The sequence below is a fragment of the Pan troglodytes genome, chromosome 2 (genome assembly GCF_028858775.2).
Source record: "Pan troglodytes isolate AG18354 chromosome 2, NHGRI_mPanTro3-v2.0_pri, whole genome shotgun sequence".
NCBI classification, from domain to species: domain Eukaryota; kingdom Metazoa; phylum Chordata; class Mammalia; order Primates; family Hominidae; genus Pan; species Pan troglodytes.
In genome coordinates this window covers 42,036,378-42,055,354 of record NC_086015.1, presented here as the reverse complement: position 1 = coordinate 42,055,354, position 18,977 = coordinate 42,036,378, and the positions used below count along the sequence as shown (strand labels likewise).

General features: G+C 46.3%; 1 protein-coding gene across 25 annotated transcripts in view; it reads right to left on the bottom strand.

The window, feature by feature from the left end:
• Positions 1–10,878, bottom strand: part of DLEC1 (DLEC1 cilia and flagella associated protein) — an 82,497-nt gene extending 71,619 nt beyond the window's left edge. For 7 of the 25 annotated variants that reach the window (XM_054681680.1, XM_054681682.1, XM_054681676.1 and 4 more), the window contains exons 1-2: positions 10,414–10,871; positions 4,316–4,466 (exon numbers count right to left, since the gene is read on the bottom strand). In XM_054681680.1, coding sequence (XP_054537655.1) covers positions 4,316–4,466; positions 10,414–10,824 — 562 coding nt within the window. In that variant the 5' untranslated portion in view covers positions 10,825–10,871. Of the gene's footprint in view, positions 1–4,315; positions 4,467–10,413 lie in introns of all 25 variants that reach the window. The other 18 variants (XR_010155155.1, XR_010155154.1, XR_010155156.1 and 15 more) reach the window with 7 other exon arrangements.
• Between the last annotated feature and the right edge of the window lie 8,099 nt (positions 10,879–18,977).

Below are 18,977 nucleotides of genomic sequence, written 5' to 3'. Positions count from 1 at the left end.
AAATAAATGGCCTTCCTTTCCAAAACTCACCAAGGGCTTCTCATCAGCTGATCTATCCTGGAAGCACAAGGGGGAGGTGCCTTCTGGGAAATGTACTCCCTGGTCTCTCCTTGGCAACAGAGACTTTAGCAGGGGGTAACAGCAATGCCAAGTTGACACAAGCTAGCCCAGTTCCCAAGGACTTTGGTGATGGCCTATTTAAAATATCAAAAGATAAGACTTCTATACAAAGGATAAAGGCCATGTGACAAGAGATGTATCCTCTCTCTTCTGATACAATTCTTTCCACAGTCCTGCCCCAGGTTATGGGTGGCTAGGTGCTGTGTCTGCAGGAGCTGTCAGGCCTGGGCATGTACCCCGAGCCTTGGAAAAGCCTGCTCTGGCCTTGTGACCATCTTTTCTCCTCTGGGAAGGGTGGGCTTCCTATACTAACACTGTGGCTCCTGGGCATGGCTCTGCGAGGTCTTGGATAATGTGGACAAGTTTCCAGCAAGGGACAAGAATGAAAGCACAAGATGTTCTGCAGCATTCTGATCTTTCTCCCTCACTTTGGAGAATTTACATGTGCTTGCCACTTTGTCACATTTTTATTAGCAAACACAGAAAGGTTGCCTCTATGCCTCAAATAAGAAACTTTTAGGGGAATGTCCTCATTGCCAGTTATCTAAGTTATAAAAAAAAGTTACCTCACCCTTCTCTGAGAAGCAGACACACCAGAGGGGTATCCATGGAACTGGATTAGTGTGTCTACTTCTTCACTTCTTAAAAGAAAGACACATTACCAGCAGAGACCTGAGAAACCAGGGCAGATAATGGCTGATTAGAACTTAATATCATTCTTGGGTAAAAATAAAATGAAAGTCATTGAAAAATTCTCCAAACTGACATTTGTCTCCTGGTTCTCAATGTTTTATTTCACTTTCATTAAAAAAAAAACCCAAATAGTTAATTATTTAATCTCCCCTAATCTCTAGCCAACAACAACAAAAAAGGGACAGTAGCTGACTCCCAGGATTCAGGGAACATCAGGCAACCAGTAAAGACTCTGGACATTTGCTACCAATAATTTCTGCAAAATCCACATTATCTGGGCCACCATTGAGGGAGGGGTCCTTGCAGCTACACTGTGCTGTGGTGGAGGGGGAAACAGGAAGAGATACAGAACCTGTGCCTGAGTGTTACTGTTTAATGGGACTTGAGTCTCAGAGGTCTGGCAGGCCTGATGAAGGATAGGGCTTCTGCTGCTCAGAGCCACACTCTAAGAGAAGTCATCAACACTCCCGAGACACCATGGCTCATCAACAATCCTTCCTCCTCCCGATAGAAGAAAGCCATGGGTTTTGACAGCAGACACACCCAAGTTCAAATCTAAGTCCCACCCCTTCCAAGCTGTGGGGCTTCAGGGAAGTCGTTTGATCATCTAAGTTTAGTTCCTACACCTGTAAGATAGAAAGAAAACCTACCTTACAGGGTTGTCGGGAGGATTTAGTGGGATAACCTATGCAAAGCATATTAGCATCTGGGCCCTAGTAGGTCCTCATAAGTTTAAATGCCTTTTAAGGCACTGTATCTTCCACTTCTTCCTCCCTTAGATCTTTCCCTCTAGGCCATAGATATAACAGGTCTCCTAAATATACTGTCTTTTCTGTCTACTGCACTGGAAAATGGTAATTTTCAAGAATTTTCAAGATTTTCAAGAATTCAGGAGAACAGGTCAAGGTCTTTGTGGGGAGTGGTGGAGAGAATAAAAGGAATCAGCGTTTCTTGAAGAAATGGCTGATTCCAGATCTGGGGCCAGAAATACCCAAGATGAGCCTGGAACATCTCACCAGCTCAGAAAGCAAGGAAGTTATCAAAGACAGCTGATTGTCAAATGAATCAGCAGTCAACTGGAAAAGGCTCTCTGTCAAAGATGGAACAATTTGAGCACCAAAAGGATAATAAATAATTTGCAGTCATGAAATCCAAGCGTCCACAATGATACTAAAACAACCAAACAAACCTCATTAGTCACCTTTGGCAGACGTTAGGGGAACCAACTCACTATTTTAAACACTGGCAAATAAAGGGAAAGAATTAATGCTGCCCATACTTTGGGGTAATCAAAGTAGTTTCTGAAAAGTTTGTCTTTATAGAAGTAGTTCAGCTGACAAATAAATAAAGAAAGATAGAATTATTATTACCATTAGCATTTCATTATAATTTGTAACCCCTAATAAAATAATAAAATAAAAAGGCTGCCAGCATCATGAAAGGAGAGATAGCAACCACATATCATGTACCTCCTGAGGGAAACACACAGCATCACCTATGAAGTGCTCTTTCCCCACCACCTGGCCATCATTGAACCTAAACCTCATAAAGTCTCTAGAACTAATTACAGATTTATAGGAAATACAAGGAAGAACAGGTTAAATGACACCATGATGCTGATATCAGTAAAATCCAGACTATGGACAAGTCCATAGGAAAAACAACCCAATTTTGATTATAGGTAGTTAATTGCCCCCTAAGAACATTATTAACATTCTGATATACAAATTTTCACCTTTTCTTCATGCATCTATACTATAAAAATGGGGTTATCCTAACATTGTTCTGTGACTTTTTTGCTAAATTAATAAATAGCAGACAGCCATCTATATCTACAACACAGGTATAATTCATTCTTTTAAACAACTTTGCAGTATTCCATAGTGTGGATATACCATAATTAATAAAGTCGACTTTGCATAGTTGTATTTCTAAAGGATCACTCTTTAAACTTCTGCATTAAGAAAAGAATTTTCAGTGAATGCTGGTGGTATGGCGATGGAGCTTTGATGAGGAACAACATATTGGTGTAATCTGAGAATACCTCTCTACAAAATGCTAATCAATTATAATTTGATTTGGAGAATTTAATGCAGAAAATCCTGGCAGACACCAACCTACTCAGGGGATGGAGGTTAACACCACGTGACCCTCCTGCTGTGCTGTAGTGAGATGAACAAGGAATAACTTTATGTGGTGCTGTTGCCCAGAATGCATGCCTAAGTCTGGTCATGGGGAAGCATCAGACAGAACCATCCCCATCCTACAGAATATAAGTCTGGTCAAGAACTGTCAGGAAGATGAAAGACAAGAAAAGATCAAGGAATTGTTCCAAATGAAGGCATCTCAAAAAGAGACATGACAATTGCATGTGACATGACTTCCTGGACAGGATCCTGGGCCTGAGAGGGGGAAAAAGCCACAGTAGAACAGTCGGTAAAATTTGAATGGGATGTAAAAGTTGTCTGAATCAAAATGGAGTCACTTGTGTTAAAAAACCCTGACAAATGGTGCTGGGGAAGGCCATGCATAAGTGCCTGATAACAAGAATTATCACAAAAGATGCCTTGTATTAGTCCATTTTCATACTGCTATGAATAAATACCCGAGACTGTGTAATTTATAAAGAAAAAGAGGTTTAATGGACTCACAGTTCCACATGGCTGGGGAGGCCTCACAATCATGGTAGAAGGTGAAAGAGGAGCAAAGGCATGTCTTACATGAGTGAAGGCAAGAGAGTGTGTGCAGGAGAATTGCCCTTTGTAAAACCATCAGATCTCATCAGACTTACTCACTATCATGAGAATAGCAAGGGAAAAACCTGCCCCCATGATTCAATACCTTCCACCAGGTCCCTCCCATGACACGTGGAGATTACGGGAGCTACAATTCAAGGTGAGATTTGGGTGGGGATGCAGACAAACCATATCACGCCACAGAAATCACAACCTCACACAAAGGTCATTGCAACCTTACACACACACACAAATCTGCCCAGCAACCGCCTGTTTAATCTCAGACTGGTACTCCTCTTGTTAATGATTTTTCAGCCAAGGATAATTACTTCAAAACCATTGTGTAATCCTCCTCACTTTTCCTTTAAAAACCTTTGTCTTCCTTTACCTCCCTAAATATGCACACAGTTTACAATGGCACGTGTATTCCCATTGCAGTGCCCATCATTTTCTTTTAGAGAGTCTCTCTCTGCTATTTAGGTTGACAAGTATCTGTGGGTCAGAGGTTAGTGTTGCACAGAAACTGATTTCCAGGTTGTGGGGGTTACATGCTGGTTATGTAGGAGAGCGTCCTTGTTTTGAAGATACACATACAGAAGTGTTTTATGGTAATGTAATATTCTTTTGTGGTAATATTCATATTATCATGTCTGCGACTTGCTCTCCAAATATCCAGAAAAAGCCTAGAGAGTGGGCAATGGAGCAAACACAGTGAAATATCAGCAGCTCGGGAACTGGGCAGGCATGTGGGAGTTCTTTATACACACCTGGAGGCAACCTGACAAGGCTCTCGAGGTCCTGTACTCCAGCCTGGCTCATGACCCGCTCGTTTTCCGCAATAGCCCGTGCTTGGGCCTGAGTGATACATCTCTCCAACATTTCAAACTCATCCAGCCGCTGCTTATAGAGCTCCCGAATCTGGCAGGGGGATGATCAAATGCACAGAAATATGGTGAGATTACTTACCATTACTTAGCTTTACTCAGCCCTACCCCAGGATCAGGGCTTCCAGTGAAGCACAGAATAGTCAGAGAACTATTCCAACCATCTGGTCTGAACTACTAGATCTGAAAACTGAGACCCATAGAGGGGAATGGTTTAAAGGTTTCCATAGTAAGGCCAGTAACAGACTCGAGCTTGGTTACCTGTCTCCTGGCTTCACAATAAAGAGAGCTGCCATCCAAACAGTGAAATACCAAATACAAGTTAGCACACTTCCTGTGGTGCCACCCAGATCCACGTTCAAGGAAGGACTTGCTCCCTAGCTACAGGGAACGTCGTCAGCAGACAGCCCCTTCACAGTCTACCTAAGCTGCTGAAAAGGAGTCACCTGAGACCATGTCCTTTCTGCAGCACCCACATCCTGTGACTGAGAGAGGCAGGGGTATAAAGACCTGGCCATTTTGACCTAAAGAGAGAAACTTTGACAGGCAATACTCTCTTCAGAGCAACATGCTGCATTTGTCAAGGCTTGTTGGGCCCCCATCACAGTTCAGCTTCTTCCGTGGCTCACTCCTTCTTCCATTCCCCTCCCCTCACAGGTGTTGATAGCTAACAAACACCTGTAGCCCAAACTCTGTCACAGTACTTGCGCCCAGAGACTCCACTTGGATGCCCAACATACTCCTCAAGACTAATTACTGATTGACTATTCAACCAACCAAACTTCTGATCCATATTTTCTGGTTCAGACTTCTCGAGGCAAGAAGCAGAGAGCTCACTGGTACAGGTAATATGAAAGATAGTTTGCATTAGCCAGGCATGGTGGTGTGCATCTGTAGTCCCAGCTACTTGGCAGGCAAGAGAATCGCTTGAGCCTAGGAGTGCAAGATCAGCCTGGGCAACACAGTGAGACCCTGTTTCTTTCTTTTCCTTTCTTTCTTTTCTTTTCTTTTTTGAGACAGAGTTTTGCTCTTGTTGCCCAGGCTGGAGTGCAATGGCATGGCCTTGGCTCACTGAAACCTCTGCCTCCCGGGTTCAAGTGATTCTCCTGCCTCAGCCTCTGAAGCAGCTGGGATTACAGGTGCCCACCATGATGCCCAGCTAATTTTTTGTATATTTTTTAGTAGAGATGGGGTTTCACCATGTTGGCCAGGCTGGTCTTGAACTCCTGACCTCAGGTGATCTACTCACCTCAGCCTCCCAAAGTGCTGGGATTGCAGTTATGAGCCACTGCGCCCAGTCTTATTTTCCTTTCTTATTTATTTATTTTTTAGAACTGGAGTCTTGCTTTGTGGCTTAGCCTGGAGTACAGTGGCACAATCACAGCTCACTCCTGCCTGCTATTCCTGGGCTCAAGGGATCCTCCTGCCTCAGCCTCCAAGTAGCTGGGATTACAGGCATACACCACCATATCCAGCTAATTTTTAAATTTTTTTGTAGAGATGGGGTCTCAAACTCCTGGACTCAAGTAATCCTCTCATCTCAGCCTCCTAAAGTGCTGGGATTACAGGCATAAGTCACCATGCCCAGCCAACCCCATTCTTTTAAAGAAAAAAAAAAAACCAGTTTATGTAGGAAGACAGTGTTCCTTATTGTATTCCTAAAGTTGGTGGGATCGCAAAGATTTATTTAGTCATTCTTTTAATAAAGATTTATTGTGTACCCAGGCGTGGTGGCGGGCACTTGTAATCCCAGCTATTCGGGAGGCTGAGGCAGGAGAATCACTTGAACCCAGGAGGCAGAGGTTACAGTGAGTTGAGATTGTGCCATTGCACTGCAGCCTGGGCAACAGGAGCAAAACTCCATCTTAAAAAAAAAAAGATTTATTGTGTAATTACCATTTACATTTGGGGAAATGAATCAGATATGGTTTCTGCTCTTAAAGAGTTTACAGTTTAGCAGGAGGGGCCTGGCAAGGATACAAATAGGTGAAATCAACTCTTAAAAGTGCTATAATAGCATATGAATGAGGATATAAGGAAGGCTAAGAGGAAGTAACTAAATCTTCTTGGAGTCAGGAAATGTTTTTCAGGAGACAGTGGCCTGGGACAGTTCCTCAAATATAAAGTACTATGTTCTGTGTTATGTGTCTTACAATTTGGGTCTGCTGACAATCTCTGACCCTAATTTCTGGATGTAGGAATTAGCATCTTGTCCAAATAACAAGACCAACTATCACTTACTGAGGGCTTACCATGTTGTAAATGCTCAATATTATAAATGCTTTACTGTATTGACTCATTTAATCCTCAAAACAACCAACCTATGGGGTGAATATTATTATTATCTGCATTTTACAGATAAGGAAACTGAGGCTTATAGAAGTAAATATCACCCAAGATGTAGGAGCCAGGACTTGAACCCAGGGTGTATGGTTCCAGAGCATTTGCTCTCAATCATTAGACCATGAGATATTTCTATAGGTGGGCTTGGGGAAGATCAGCTGCCAACGGGGTTATCTGAGGGAAAAACTCAGGCAATGCAGACACTCATACGGAATAGTGATTATTGCTCCTCCCAGGAAGAATGAATCTGAGTCCTGTACAGACGGTCACATGGCAGTGACATCTAGAGACGAGTGAGGAAAAGCAAAGAACAGATGACGAAAAAGGAAAGAGGGAGAGGAATATAGGTACAAGAACAGCAACATTGCTGGGCGCAGTGTCTGACGTCTGTAATCCCAGCACTTTGGGAGGCCGAGGTGGGTGGATCACGAGGTCAGGAGTTCAAGACCAGTCTGGCCAACATAGTGAAACCCTGTCTTTACTAAAAATACAAAAAATTAGCCTGGTGTGGTGGTGTGTGCCTGTAATCCCAGCTACTTGGGAGGCTGAGGCAGGAGAATCACATGAACCCGGGAGGCAGGGGTTGCAGTGAGCTGAGATCGTGCCACTGCACTCTAGCCCAGGCAACAGTGCAAGACTCTGTCTCAAAAAAAAAAAAAAAAAAAAAAAAGCCAGCAACATTACAGCAGTGGAATAACAGATGCCTGCTCTTTTCAAAGTTTCTTTTTTTGTAATTACAAAATTAATTCGTGTACATTGCAAAATTCAGACAATATAGAAATGTGCAAAGAAAAAGTTAAATGTCCCATAAGAATATTGTTAACATTTTGTTGTGAAAGTTTTCAGCTTTTTCCCCATGCATATATATTATAAAAAATGAAATTATCCTAACATTGTTCTATGGCTTTTTTGCTAAATTAATAAATGGCAGGCCAGGCGCAGTGGCACACGCTTGTAATCCTAGCACTTTGGGATGCTGAGGTGGGCAGATCACTTGAGGTCAGGAGTTGGAGACCAGCCTGGCCAACATGGTGAAACCCCATCTCTACTAAAAATACAAAAATTAGCCAGGCATGGTGGTGCATGTCTATAATCCCAGCTACTCAGGAGGCTGAGGCAGGAGAATCGCTTGAACCCAGGAGACGGAAGTTGTAGTGAGCCAAGATCGTGCCACTGCACTCCAGACTGGGCAACAGAGCGAGACTCCGCCTCAAAAAATAAATAAATAAATAAATAAATAAATAAATGGCAGCTGTGTTAGTCTACAATGCAGGTATAATTCATTTTTTTAACAACTTTGTAGTATTCCATAGTGTGAATATACCATAATTTATAAAGTCAACTTATCTTTGCATAGTTGTATTTCTTTTTTTTTTTTTTTTTGAAATGGAGTCTCGTTCTGTCACCCAGGCTGGAGTGCAGTGGTGCAGTCTTGGCTCATTGCAACCTCTGCCTCCTGGGTTCATGCAATTCTCCTGTCTCAGCCTCCCGAGTACCTGGGATTACAGGCACACACCACCACGCCCGGCTAATTTTTTGTATTTTTAGTAGAGACAGGGTTTCACTATGTTGGTCAGACTGGACTCAAACTCCTGACCTCGTGATCTGCCCGCCTCGGCCTCCCAAAGTGCTGGGATTATAGGCGTGAGCCACCACGCCCGGCCGCATAGTTGTATTTCTATAGGGGATCACTCTTTAAACTTTTCTGCATTTTGAAATTTCTGCAATTTTAAAACTTCAAATGTTTAAATTAAATTTCAGCTTCTAAATTAAGATTTTTATAATGTGGGCCAGGCACAGTGGCTCACACCTGTAATACCAGCATCTGGGGAGGCTGAGGTGGAAGGATCGATTGAGGCCAGGAATTTGAGACCAGCCTGGGCAACATAGTGGGACCCCCATCTCAGAATTTTTAAAAAATAAAAATTTAGGCCAGACGTGGTGGCTCATGCCTGTAATCCCAACACTTTGGGAGGCTAAGGTGGGCAGATCACGAGGTCAGGAGATCGAGACCATCCTGGCTAACACAGTGAAACCCTGTCTCTACTAAAAATACAAAAAAATTAGCCAGGTGTGGTGGCAGGCGCCAGCTACTCAGAAGGCTGGGGCAGGAGAATGGCATGAATGTGGTAGGTGGAGCTTGCAGTGAGCCGAGATTGCGCCACGCACTCCAGCCTGGGTGACAGAGTGAGACTCCATCTCAAATAAATAAATAAATAAATAAATAAATAAATAAATAAATAAATAAGCTGGGCATACTGGTGCACACCTGTGGTCCCAGCTACTCCAGATGCTGAGGAGGGAGGATCAGTTGAGCCCCTGATGTTAAGGCTGCAGTGAACTGTGATCACATCACTGCACTCCAGCCTGGGCAACAGAGCCAGACTCTGTCAAAAAAAAAAAAAATTGTAATATGTATTACTTTTTTTCTTCAAAAAAAGGGATCACTATTTGCCAATTCAGACTCTGGTATAGTGGCTACTTATGGGACAGATACTGAGAAGATAGAATCCAGTGAACTGGGTGACTGGTCATGGGGTTTATAGGTTTATAATGCTCCATATATTCTGGCTTATGTGAATGACCATTCACATCCCATTCAGGGATGTGAGTCTGAAGTTCAAGGGCAAGGTCTGGCTGGGTAGGCTGAAGTCTTAGCAGAGTGAACGTGGTGACCCACGAATCACTGAGTACAGGGTCCCAGCCAGGGGCTCTGGCTGCAGTTTAAGAAGCCTATAACCCATGGAGGCGGCGAGGCTGGTCCTGTAAGTATCTCACATACTGTATAGGTATTCATTTTGTTAATGTCTATCTAACTCAGTTAGGTTGAAAGCTAGAGAGGACAGGTTGTGTGTGTGAGTGTGGGTGGGTGTGCCCGAACACTGGCGTTTTTATTCACTGCTGAATCCCCACTGCCTAGAACAGAGTATGACACCCAGCAGACATTCAACAAATGTGTTAAGTGAAGGAATGACTGAAGCTAAGGACGTGGGATGCATGTCACTTAAGGGGCAGGTAGAGGACAGAACAGAAAGGAGAAGAAGATGATCTGAGAGGCAGGAAGCACACTGGGGTAAAGGATCGGGTATGTGAGGAGTGCCCACAAGTTTAAGGGAGTCCTCAGTAGTGTGGCCAGCAGAGGCCGACTCAGCACAGAGGCCCCGAGTCAGCTGGTTTTCTCCTTGTACAGATAAGGAAGCAGAGTTGCTGTTCTAGAGACTAGACACGCTTCCTAAAATCTGCGCATGAATGGCCCAGTCAAGATTGTGGTTTGTGATACAAAGGCACCCCAAAGCCGGGTGACTTTTGGCTTTATCATCTCCATGGAACAACTATTCAGCGGTCTGCCGCAGTCGTTCATTGATATATGCAATATATAACGTATGTGTCTAGAGAAATATAGACAGGTGCTACAGATAATATGCCGCACGTTGTGTGGTATGTGTGGTATTTGCATATGTGTGTGTATGGATAGAGCGTCCTTCCACTAGAATGTCGGGCCCACTTCGGCATGATGGGCTGTTTCTCAGCTGCAGCCCCAGATCCTGGAACAGCGCCTGGCACCTGGCAGGTGCTGACGCGTGCCGAGCGCTGAGACCCCGGCACCGTCCGCAGACGCGACGCCACCGCCACGTTACCTGCTGCAGCTGGTCCACGAACTCCTCGTGGCGCTCATTCTCGCTGCCGCGGGCCTTGATCAAGCTTGCGCTCACTTCGTCGCCGATGACCTCGGCCGAGTACAAGTTGCGGAAGACGCCGGTGAGCAAGTGCGAGATATCTTGGGTGCGCAGCGAGGAGGGGCGCGGACGAAGCCGCTGAGGCTCGGGACGCTGCGCCAGCGCAAGCTGCGTGAGGCGGCGGGGCCGGGCTGCGAAGCTGTAGTGGAAGGCCTCAGAGTAGGCGAGGGAGGAATACAAGGAGGACTTCCAGGTGGGCTGGCTGGGGCTGCTGGACCCGGCTGGTGGCGAAGTTGGCGCCCACATTGTGCCCTGGCACTCGTTGGTCCGGGACGCTAAAGACCTCCGCGTTTTGGAGCTCCTGGTCTCCATGGCAACCGAGACGCCGCTAACTCCCTGCGGCACTTCGGCTTCCGGCCCCACCCCTTCCGCCTTGCCTTTCTCTCGGATCCCGTCATCGCTGTGGTCATTGTAAATATTTGTGTCTTCAGCATTGTCCTTTTAAAAGTGAGCTTACTAAGTGTGAGGACCCATGGAGAAAGGTTTAATTGACACAGCCAGGCCTATCTGCAAAACCTTGTACCTAACTACCTACCTTCATCCATTCTTTAATTTGTTAAGCAACTGTTCATTCACTCATCATATTTATTGTGTAAAGATTGTGTTTCAGGTCTGTGCTGATAGCTGAAGATACCAAAGAAGTATGATGCTGCTTCTGCCTTCAGGAAGTGCACAGTCGTGTATGTGTGTGTTTGTGATGATGGCGGTGGGTGTGGAAGTAAAAGTAAAACAACTGTACTTTAGTGGGTTAAGGCCAAGGTGGAGATAAATATTGGTTGTCATGGAACTACAAAGGAGGACAGGAACTTAGTCTGTAGAAGGAGCGATTACTTCTTGGAACAAATGAAAACCAAGCAGAGATTTCAAAGAAGGAGTAGACTGAACATCATTAGTCATCAAAGAAGTGGAAATTAAAACCACAATGCAATACTACAGTTAGTAGAATGACAAAAAACAAAAAAGTACCTAAATAAGAGCGTGTGTGTGTGGTGGCTCACACCTGTAATCCCAACATTTTGGGATGCTGAGGCAGGAGGATCACTTGAAGCCAGGAGTTTGAGACCAGCCTGGGCAACATAGGGAGACCCCATCTTTACAAAATATTTTAAAATGTGGGAAGGACTGAATGAAATTCAGGAGGAGTGGAACTTAAAGAGTGTGAGGGTGGAGGAATGACACTGATAGGTTAGGGCCAGATCATAAGTGGGTTGGTAGGCCACAATAGGGAATTTGGACTTTATTTTGAGGGCAGTAGGAGGTTCATCAAGGGTCTTAAGCTGGGGCATGTCATGGTCAGCTCTGTTTTACTAAGATCATTCTGATTGCTATGAGAATAGACAGGAGAGGCAAGAGGCATCAGGAAGTTCAGTTAGGAAACTAGCACAGAAGTTAGGAAAGAGATGAAGGGAGATTGGATGAGAGAGAGGGAACTGGATTGGAGATAGATCCAAAAAGTAGAATTGATAAGACTTGCTGGTGGATAATGGGAGGTAAGAAACAGGCACCAAGAATGACTCCCAGGTATCCTGTGTGTGCAATCAGGGGGGTGATGACAGCATCACTGAGATGGAGAAGAGGACTGCATTTGTCCAGGGCAGCAGCATGACATCACATTGACTGTTGTCATTTGCACACAATGGCTTTTGCTCACAGGTGATACAACCAACCACTTTCTACTCCACATTGAGTTTGCTTGCCTTACATCCTGAAACCCACTTCCAGAGATGAGTGCTAGCATGCTTGCCCACACACCTGGGCTACTTCCACTTCTACTTCTCTTGGTTGGGCCTGGCTCTCTCTTTTGTCCTTTCCAGGACCTTTTCTGTCCTGAGAGCTGAGAAGCCAGGGCCGCCTGCCCTGGACTGTGTGCTTGAGAGGCCCATCTCTGGCTGTCCCCCGCACTCTTTCCCACAGAGTAAGAGATCACAGGGCCAAGATGATGTGCCCCGTGCCCCGCCTCCAGGCACATGGGACCCCAAAAGTATGTGCCCACATGTCCTGAGTTCATTCCAGGGCCTATGCAGGCCTCTTCTTTAAGTTTATCCTCCCAGGGCTGACTTAAAAGGGTAGCTATGGTGGGGGGAGGAGGAGGGAAGTGGAGGGAGTTTTGGCAAACAGGCATTTCTCCAATTTTCCACAAGCATGCAAGGCCCCCAGTGGTGCAGGAAGGAGCTGTGGGTAGGAAGAGGGGTGCAACAGTCTGGGGGCCTCCATTGCTCTAATGTGGCAAATGGAGCCCCAGTTGGGTGGTCTTGTCATTTAGGAGCAGTTCCGCTTGTGGAGGCTCTCTGGCCCCCTTCCCTGTTATAGGGAAGGACAGGACAATGGACTTCTGCCGTTACTTTTGGCTTCTCCACCCTGCCTCTAGACAGCCTCAGAGACAGTCACAGAGTCTGACTAGCCTGGGAGAGGTCTCCCTTTGCATGACCCCTCCCCCCTCTGGCTCCAGGCTAAGGTTACCAGCAACCCTCCTGTCTCTCCAGTGGCAACAGTCCCCCCTCAGTCCTCATCTCAGCAGCCTCTGGTGCTGCTGCCCATTCCCTCCGACTGACACACTCTCTTCCCTGCCTCCCTGTTTCTTCTGTGCATCACCTATCTCCACCCTCGGGTCCCTGTTCTACCAGTATCTCTCTGCTTGATAAACTGGATTCAACCCTGATTCTACCATGCCCAGCATTCAATTTCTGTTTGCTCCCTGGCTAACTGGAGAAATGAATGGCTGCGACCCTGCACTGGTAACAGGGCTCAGGTCACTTTTGGAACCACTCTTCAGCTCCCCTCCCCTGGGGACTTCACCGGCACAAAGGGAATTCCTTGTGAGTTGCTATCTTCATTTTATAACCCGTTCTATTGACTACATTCTTGTTTGTTTGTTTATCTCTGGGTTCCCACACACATTTTTGGCCTTTACATTTTTTTTTTCACTGCTTTTTTCTTTTTGAAACAGGTTCTCACTCTGTCACCCAGGCTGGGGTGCAGGAGTATGATCACAGCTCATTGCAGCCTCAACCTCCTGGGCTCAGGCAATCCCCCTGCCTCAGCCTCCCGAGTAGCTGCGACCACAGGCGTGCACCACCATGCCCAGCTAATAATTTAAAATTATTTGTAGAGACAAGGTCTTCCCAAGTTGCCGAGGCTGGTCTCAAACACCTGGATTCAAGCAATCCTCCTGCCTTCACCTCCTAAAATGTTCGGATTACAGGCATGAGCCACTGCACCTGGCGTTTGGCCTTTTTTTTTTTTTTTTTTTTTTTTTTTACTTTTAAATACATTTCATAGTTTCATGGATGTCCAACTTTTTTTTTTTTTTTTTTTTTTTTTGAGATGGAGTCTTGCCCTGTCCCCCAGGCTAGAGTGCAGTATTGCAATCTTGGCTCACGGTAACCTCCCCCTCTCAGGTTCAAGTGATTCTCCTGCCTCAGCCTCCTGAGTAGCTGGGATTACAGCCATGTGCCACCACGCCCGGCTAATTTTTGTATTTTTAGTACAGACAGGGTTTCACCATGTTGGCCAGGCTGGTCTTGAACTCCTGACCTCATGATCTGCCCGCCTCAGCCTCCCAAAGTGTTGGGATTACAGGCGTGAGCCACTGCGCCCAGTCAGATGTCCAACTTTTTGATTGCAAAGAAATTTTTGCTTATCTGTGGTGATGTATATAATGAACATTATGCATGGACCTTTTTTTTTTAAGCTTATCATTATTATTAGTGTTAGCGTATTTGATGTGTGGCCCAAGACAATTCTTCTTCTAGTGTGGTCCAGGGAAGCCAAAAGTTTGGACACCTGTGTATAAAAACAAATTCAAATAGTACATAAATAATAAAAAGGAAGTGTCTTCCTCTCAGTCCTTTCCCCCAGATTATTAGAGTATTTCTGCTTACTTTCAGCTGTTTTTTCTGCCTGCACGAACACTGATATCTGTCAAGACATTTAAAAAATTGTTTAAAAACAGGCTGTGCATGGTGGCTCATGCCTGTAATCCCAGCACTTCGGAAGGATGAGCAGGTGGATTGCTTGAGGCCAGGAGTCCAAGACCAGCCTGGCCAACATGATGAACACTGTCACTACTAAAAATACAAAAATTAGCCACGCATGGTGTCACATGCCTATAATCCCAGCTACTTGGGAAGCTGAGACACAAGAATTGCTTGAACCCGGGAGGCAGAGGTTGTAGTGAGCTGAGATAGCGCCACTGCACTCCAGCCTAGGTGACAGAGTGAGACTCTGTCTCAAAAAAAAAAAAATTAATAACACAAGTGAAATAATGTTATACATGGATATTGTCCTGCCATTTGTATTTTTCACTTATTATGTCCTAGGGCAACTCATGGAGAACTACTTTTTTCTTTTTTGCTCCTATAAATAATGCTGTAATGAGCAACCTTGTTCATGTTTGTGCATACTTTGCATAGCTGTACAATGTTTCTGTGGGATAATATCATAGAAGTGCTTGGCCAAACGTGTGCACATTTTAATAGCTGAGATACTGCCAAAATGCCCTCCAAAAAGATTATACCAGAATATAATCCCATTTGCAAAATGTGAGAGTTCATGGACATTTTAAACATGTTTTGAACCATATCCCAGTTTTTATCCCTAGCTCACATCTCCCTCCCAAACTCCAGACTTGTACATCCATCATGTTCTTGACATCTGCATGGCACCTCAAACTTAATATGTCCGAAATAGAGTGCCTGCTCCTCCTCAGCCTTCCCCATTTCAGTTAATGGGAGCTCCATTCTTCAGTTGTCCAGGCCCAAAATTTGGAGTCATCTTTGACTCCTCTCTTTCTCTCACAGCCCCCACCTGTAATTCCTGTTGACTCTACCTTCAAAATATATCTGGAATCCTATCAATTTCCACACTCAACTCCTACCTCCAAGGTCTGAACCACCATCCACTCCCACCGGAATTGGGTGTTACAAGAGTCTCCTCACTGGGCTCTTGCTTCAGCCCTTGTCCCTCCGTGGTGACTTCCAGCACTCAGAGGATTCTTTTACATTAGTCAGATCATGCCTCTCCCTGGCTTGAAGCCGTGCAAGTGCTCCCAATTTCGCCCAGAGTAAAAGCTGAATTTTTTTTTTTTTTTTTTTTTTGAGACGGAGTTTTGCTTTTGTTGCCCAGGCTGGAGTGCAATGGCGCAATCTCGGCTCACCGCAACCTCCATCTCCTGTGTTCAAGCGATTCCCCTGCCTCAGCCTCCCAAGTAGCTGGGATTACAGGCATGTGCCACCACGGCCGGCTAATTTTGTATTTTTAGTAGAGACGGGGTTTCACCATGTTAGTCAGGCTGGTCTTGAACTTCCGACCTCAGGCAATCCACCCACCTCAACCTCCCAAAGTGCTGGAATTACAGGTGTGAGCCACTGTGCCCAGCCAAGTTGGATTCTTTTTTGTTGTTGTTGTTGTTGTTTGAGACAGAGTCTTGCTCCGTCGCCCAGGCTGGAGTGCAATGGAGCAATCTCAGCTCACTGCAACCTCCTCCTCCTGGGTTCAAGTAATTCTGCCTCAGCCTCCCAAGTAGCTGGGATTACAGGCACCCAACACCACTCCCAGCTAATTTTGTGTGTGTGTGTGTGTGTGTGTGTGTGTGTGTGTGTATTTTTAGTAGAGACAGGGTTTCACCATGTTGGCCAGCCTGGTCTTGAACTCCTGACCTCAGGTGATCCACCGGCCTCAGCCTCCCAAAGTGTTGGGATTACAGGCGTGAGCCACTGTGCCCAGTCATAAAAGGTGAATTCTTACAAGGCCCAACAGGACTTGGTCCCGGTTACCTCTCTTTCTCCTCCCATGATCAGCCCGCCCCACTTCCCCGTTCTCTTGCTCTCTTAGCTCCAGCCACATTGGCCTTGTCCTCCTTGCTCATCCTCCAGCATACCAACACCCTCCTGCTTCAGGGTGTATTTCCTGTGCCTGGAATCTTCTGCCCAGATATCTCTAAATGTCTCAGTCCCTCACTTCTGTCAAGGCTTTGCTTGACTGTCACCTTTCCCATAAAATCCAGCCTGATCAACCCTTTTAAAATTTAATTCTGTCAGGTGAGGTGGATCGCTTAGGGTCAAGAGTTCAAGAGCACCCCAGCCAACATGGTAAAACCCGTCTCTATTCAAAATACAAAAATTAGCTGGGCGTGGTGCCACACACCTGCAATCCCAGCTACTCAGGAGGCCGAGGCAGGAGAATCACTCGAACCTGGGGGGCAGAGACTGCAGTGAGCTGAGATCACACCACTGCACTCCAGCCTAGGCAACAGAGCGAGACTCCATCTCAAAAAAAAAAAAAAAAAAAAAAAAAAAAAAAATTAACCCTATCCCGTTCCTGAACTGCTTTAACCCACTTTTTTCATTTTACTTATTATCTGCTAATATCCTGTACAATTCATTTCTTACATTTGTTAAAATGTCTCTTTTCTTTCCATTAGAATTTGGACTCCAGGAGGGCAGGGGGTTTTGATGTGTTTTGTTCACAGATGACTCCCAAGCCTCTAGAACAGTGCCCACTACACAGTAGCTGCTCAATAAATATTTGTTGAATAAGTGACATAGCAGAACAGTTTTCAAATGTGGGTCTTTTCAGTTCACACATCCCGTAAGTGTGTTTCCTCCTTCAGGTGAGTTACCCTCTGCCTCCTCCTTCAGATAAGGGTCTGAGGGCAAGTTTCCTGTCTGTTCCCCATGCCAAGCACTGTATTCTGCCTCTGGGGTGGAGGTGAGCATTGGGACTCAGTCCACAGTGAAATAAACATCACAGTTACATTCGCAAATGAATACACAATAAAATCCCACAAATATAATTATAGAATAGTAACCCCAAATAATCCCATACTGTCCTGGGACTACCAGCAGGTCCAGCAGCCTCATAGTTCACTATGGCATCCTGGATCCCTGCAAGGTCAGGACCTGAGGATCTGACCCTGCATGACCTGAGGACTCTCACTTTGCCACAGCTGCTCCCTTGGGAGGAGCAGCCTTCACTTTTCCTCCTGATGCATCTGGACTTGGGGCCATGACCCTCTGGAGGGAGCTCCTATGGGGGTTTTGCAGCCCTCAAAAGCAGCAGGGGCATGACCTCAGACCAACAGCCTCAGGCTGGGCTCTGGCCACCTGGATCTGTAGAGGAGGCCAGGCAGAGGATGGCTGTGGGAATATGGGATTCTGGTGGCCTTCTAGCAGGTACTTATTTGTGCCCTGTACTTGCCATCCATTACTTCTGCCAGTTCTAAGGATGATTATAGCTCCTGATTGAGGAGCTCAGAGAAGCGAAGTCACTTTTCCAAAGTCTTAACAGCAGGAAGCTGCAGAGTCAAGATTTAAACAGCCCCTTCACCCCATATCCTGGAGCAGAGGCTCTAAAGACAGGGAGGGGGCAGAACAAACCCCATTCACCTCACCTACCCAAGCTGGGCTAGGTTTGCATTTCATGGGGGAGGGACTGGAAAGGGCCAGCCCTGAAGCACGCTTGGAGCCTGACCATCCTGAACGTTGGCATTCTTGGGTGATAATACCCCCTCCTCAGGCCTCCAGAGAAAGTAGTGGTGGAGAGACCAAGTGAAGTGGCTTGAGGCAGGCACTGGTGCCAACACTAGGTCTCTCTTCCCTGTCTCCAGTGATCCCAGAAGCTCCATCACCCCATCCACCCTCACACAGACATAGAAGACTGGGCATGGTCAGGAGAGTGAGATGCCAGAAACTCCCCCATTAAAGAACTAGTCTTTGGGGCATGTGTGGGCCCTCTGTGTACCCAAACTAAGCCTGCCAAATAGCCCTCTGAGTCACCGGGATCTCAGGGCATCTTGCACAGGCAACTGAGAGCTGGGTTTTGAGGAGGGTAATTTAGGCACCTGGCCAGGGCTGGGCCCACAGACGGCCCTGGGAGTTGAGGGCAGAGGGAGTGAAGGCAAAGGGAATGGAATCCAGCAACTTCGTGGCTTGGTACAAAGCCTCTTTGCCTCCTCTGAGCTCCAGCCCCTCCACACACGTTCACTCGTACCACACAGGCTTACCCCTAGCAGGAACCAGCAGAGCACCTCCCAGCCTGTGAGAGCCAGGAGGGGCCGATAGCCAGGGGAAGAGAGGAGAGGACTGGAGTGAGGGCTCACCCACAGCTCTGAGCAGCCGCCGGGTTTCTCTATGAGCAGGGCGGGGCCCAGCCCCCATGTCTGGCAGAACCTGGTTGCATGTGCCAGCTCTGAGTCAGCAGTGCCCATCCTGCCCAAGAACCCTGGGCTAGGGAGGAGGCTGCAGCTCCTATGTCTGTGCCAGGGGCCAGAGGAGGGATTCTGTGAGGTGGGTTTGGAGCATGCAAAGGAAGAGCCTGGCTGCATCCCCACCATAGTACATAGACAAAGGGAAAGGAGAGGCTCCCAGGTAATGTCCTGGCTTGGGGCCTGGGGCTCAGAGTTGGGAGATGATGTGAATACATAGGAATGATGACTGAGATGAAGCCATGTCCACTCCTGGTGTCAG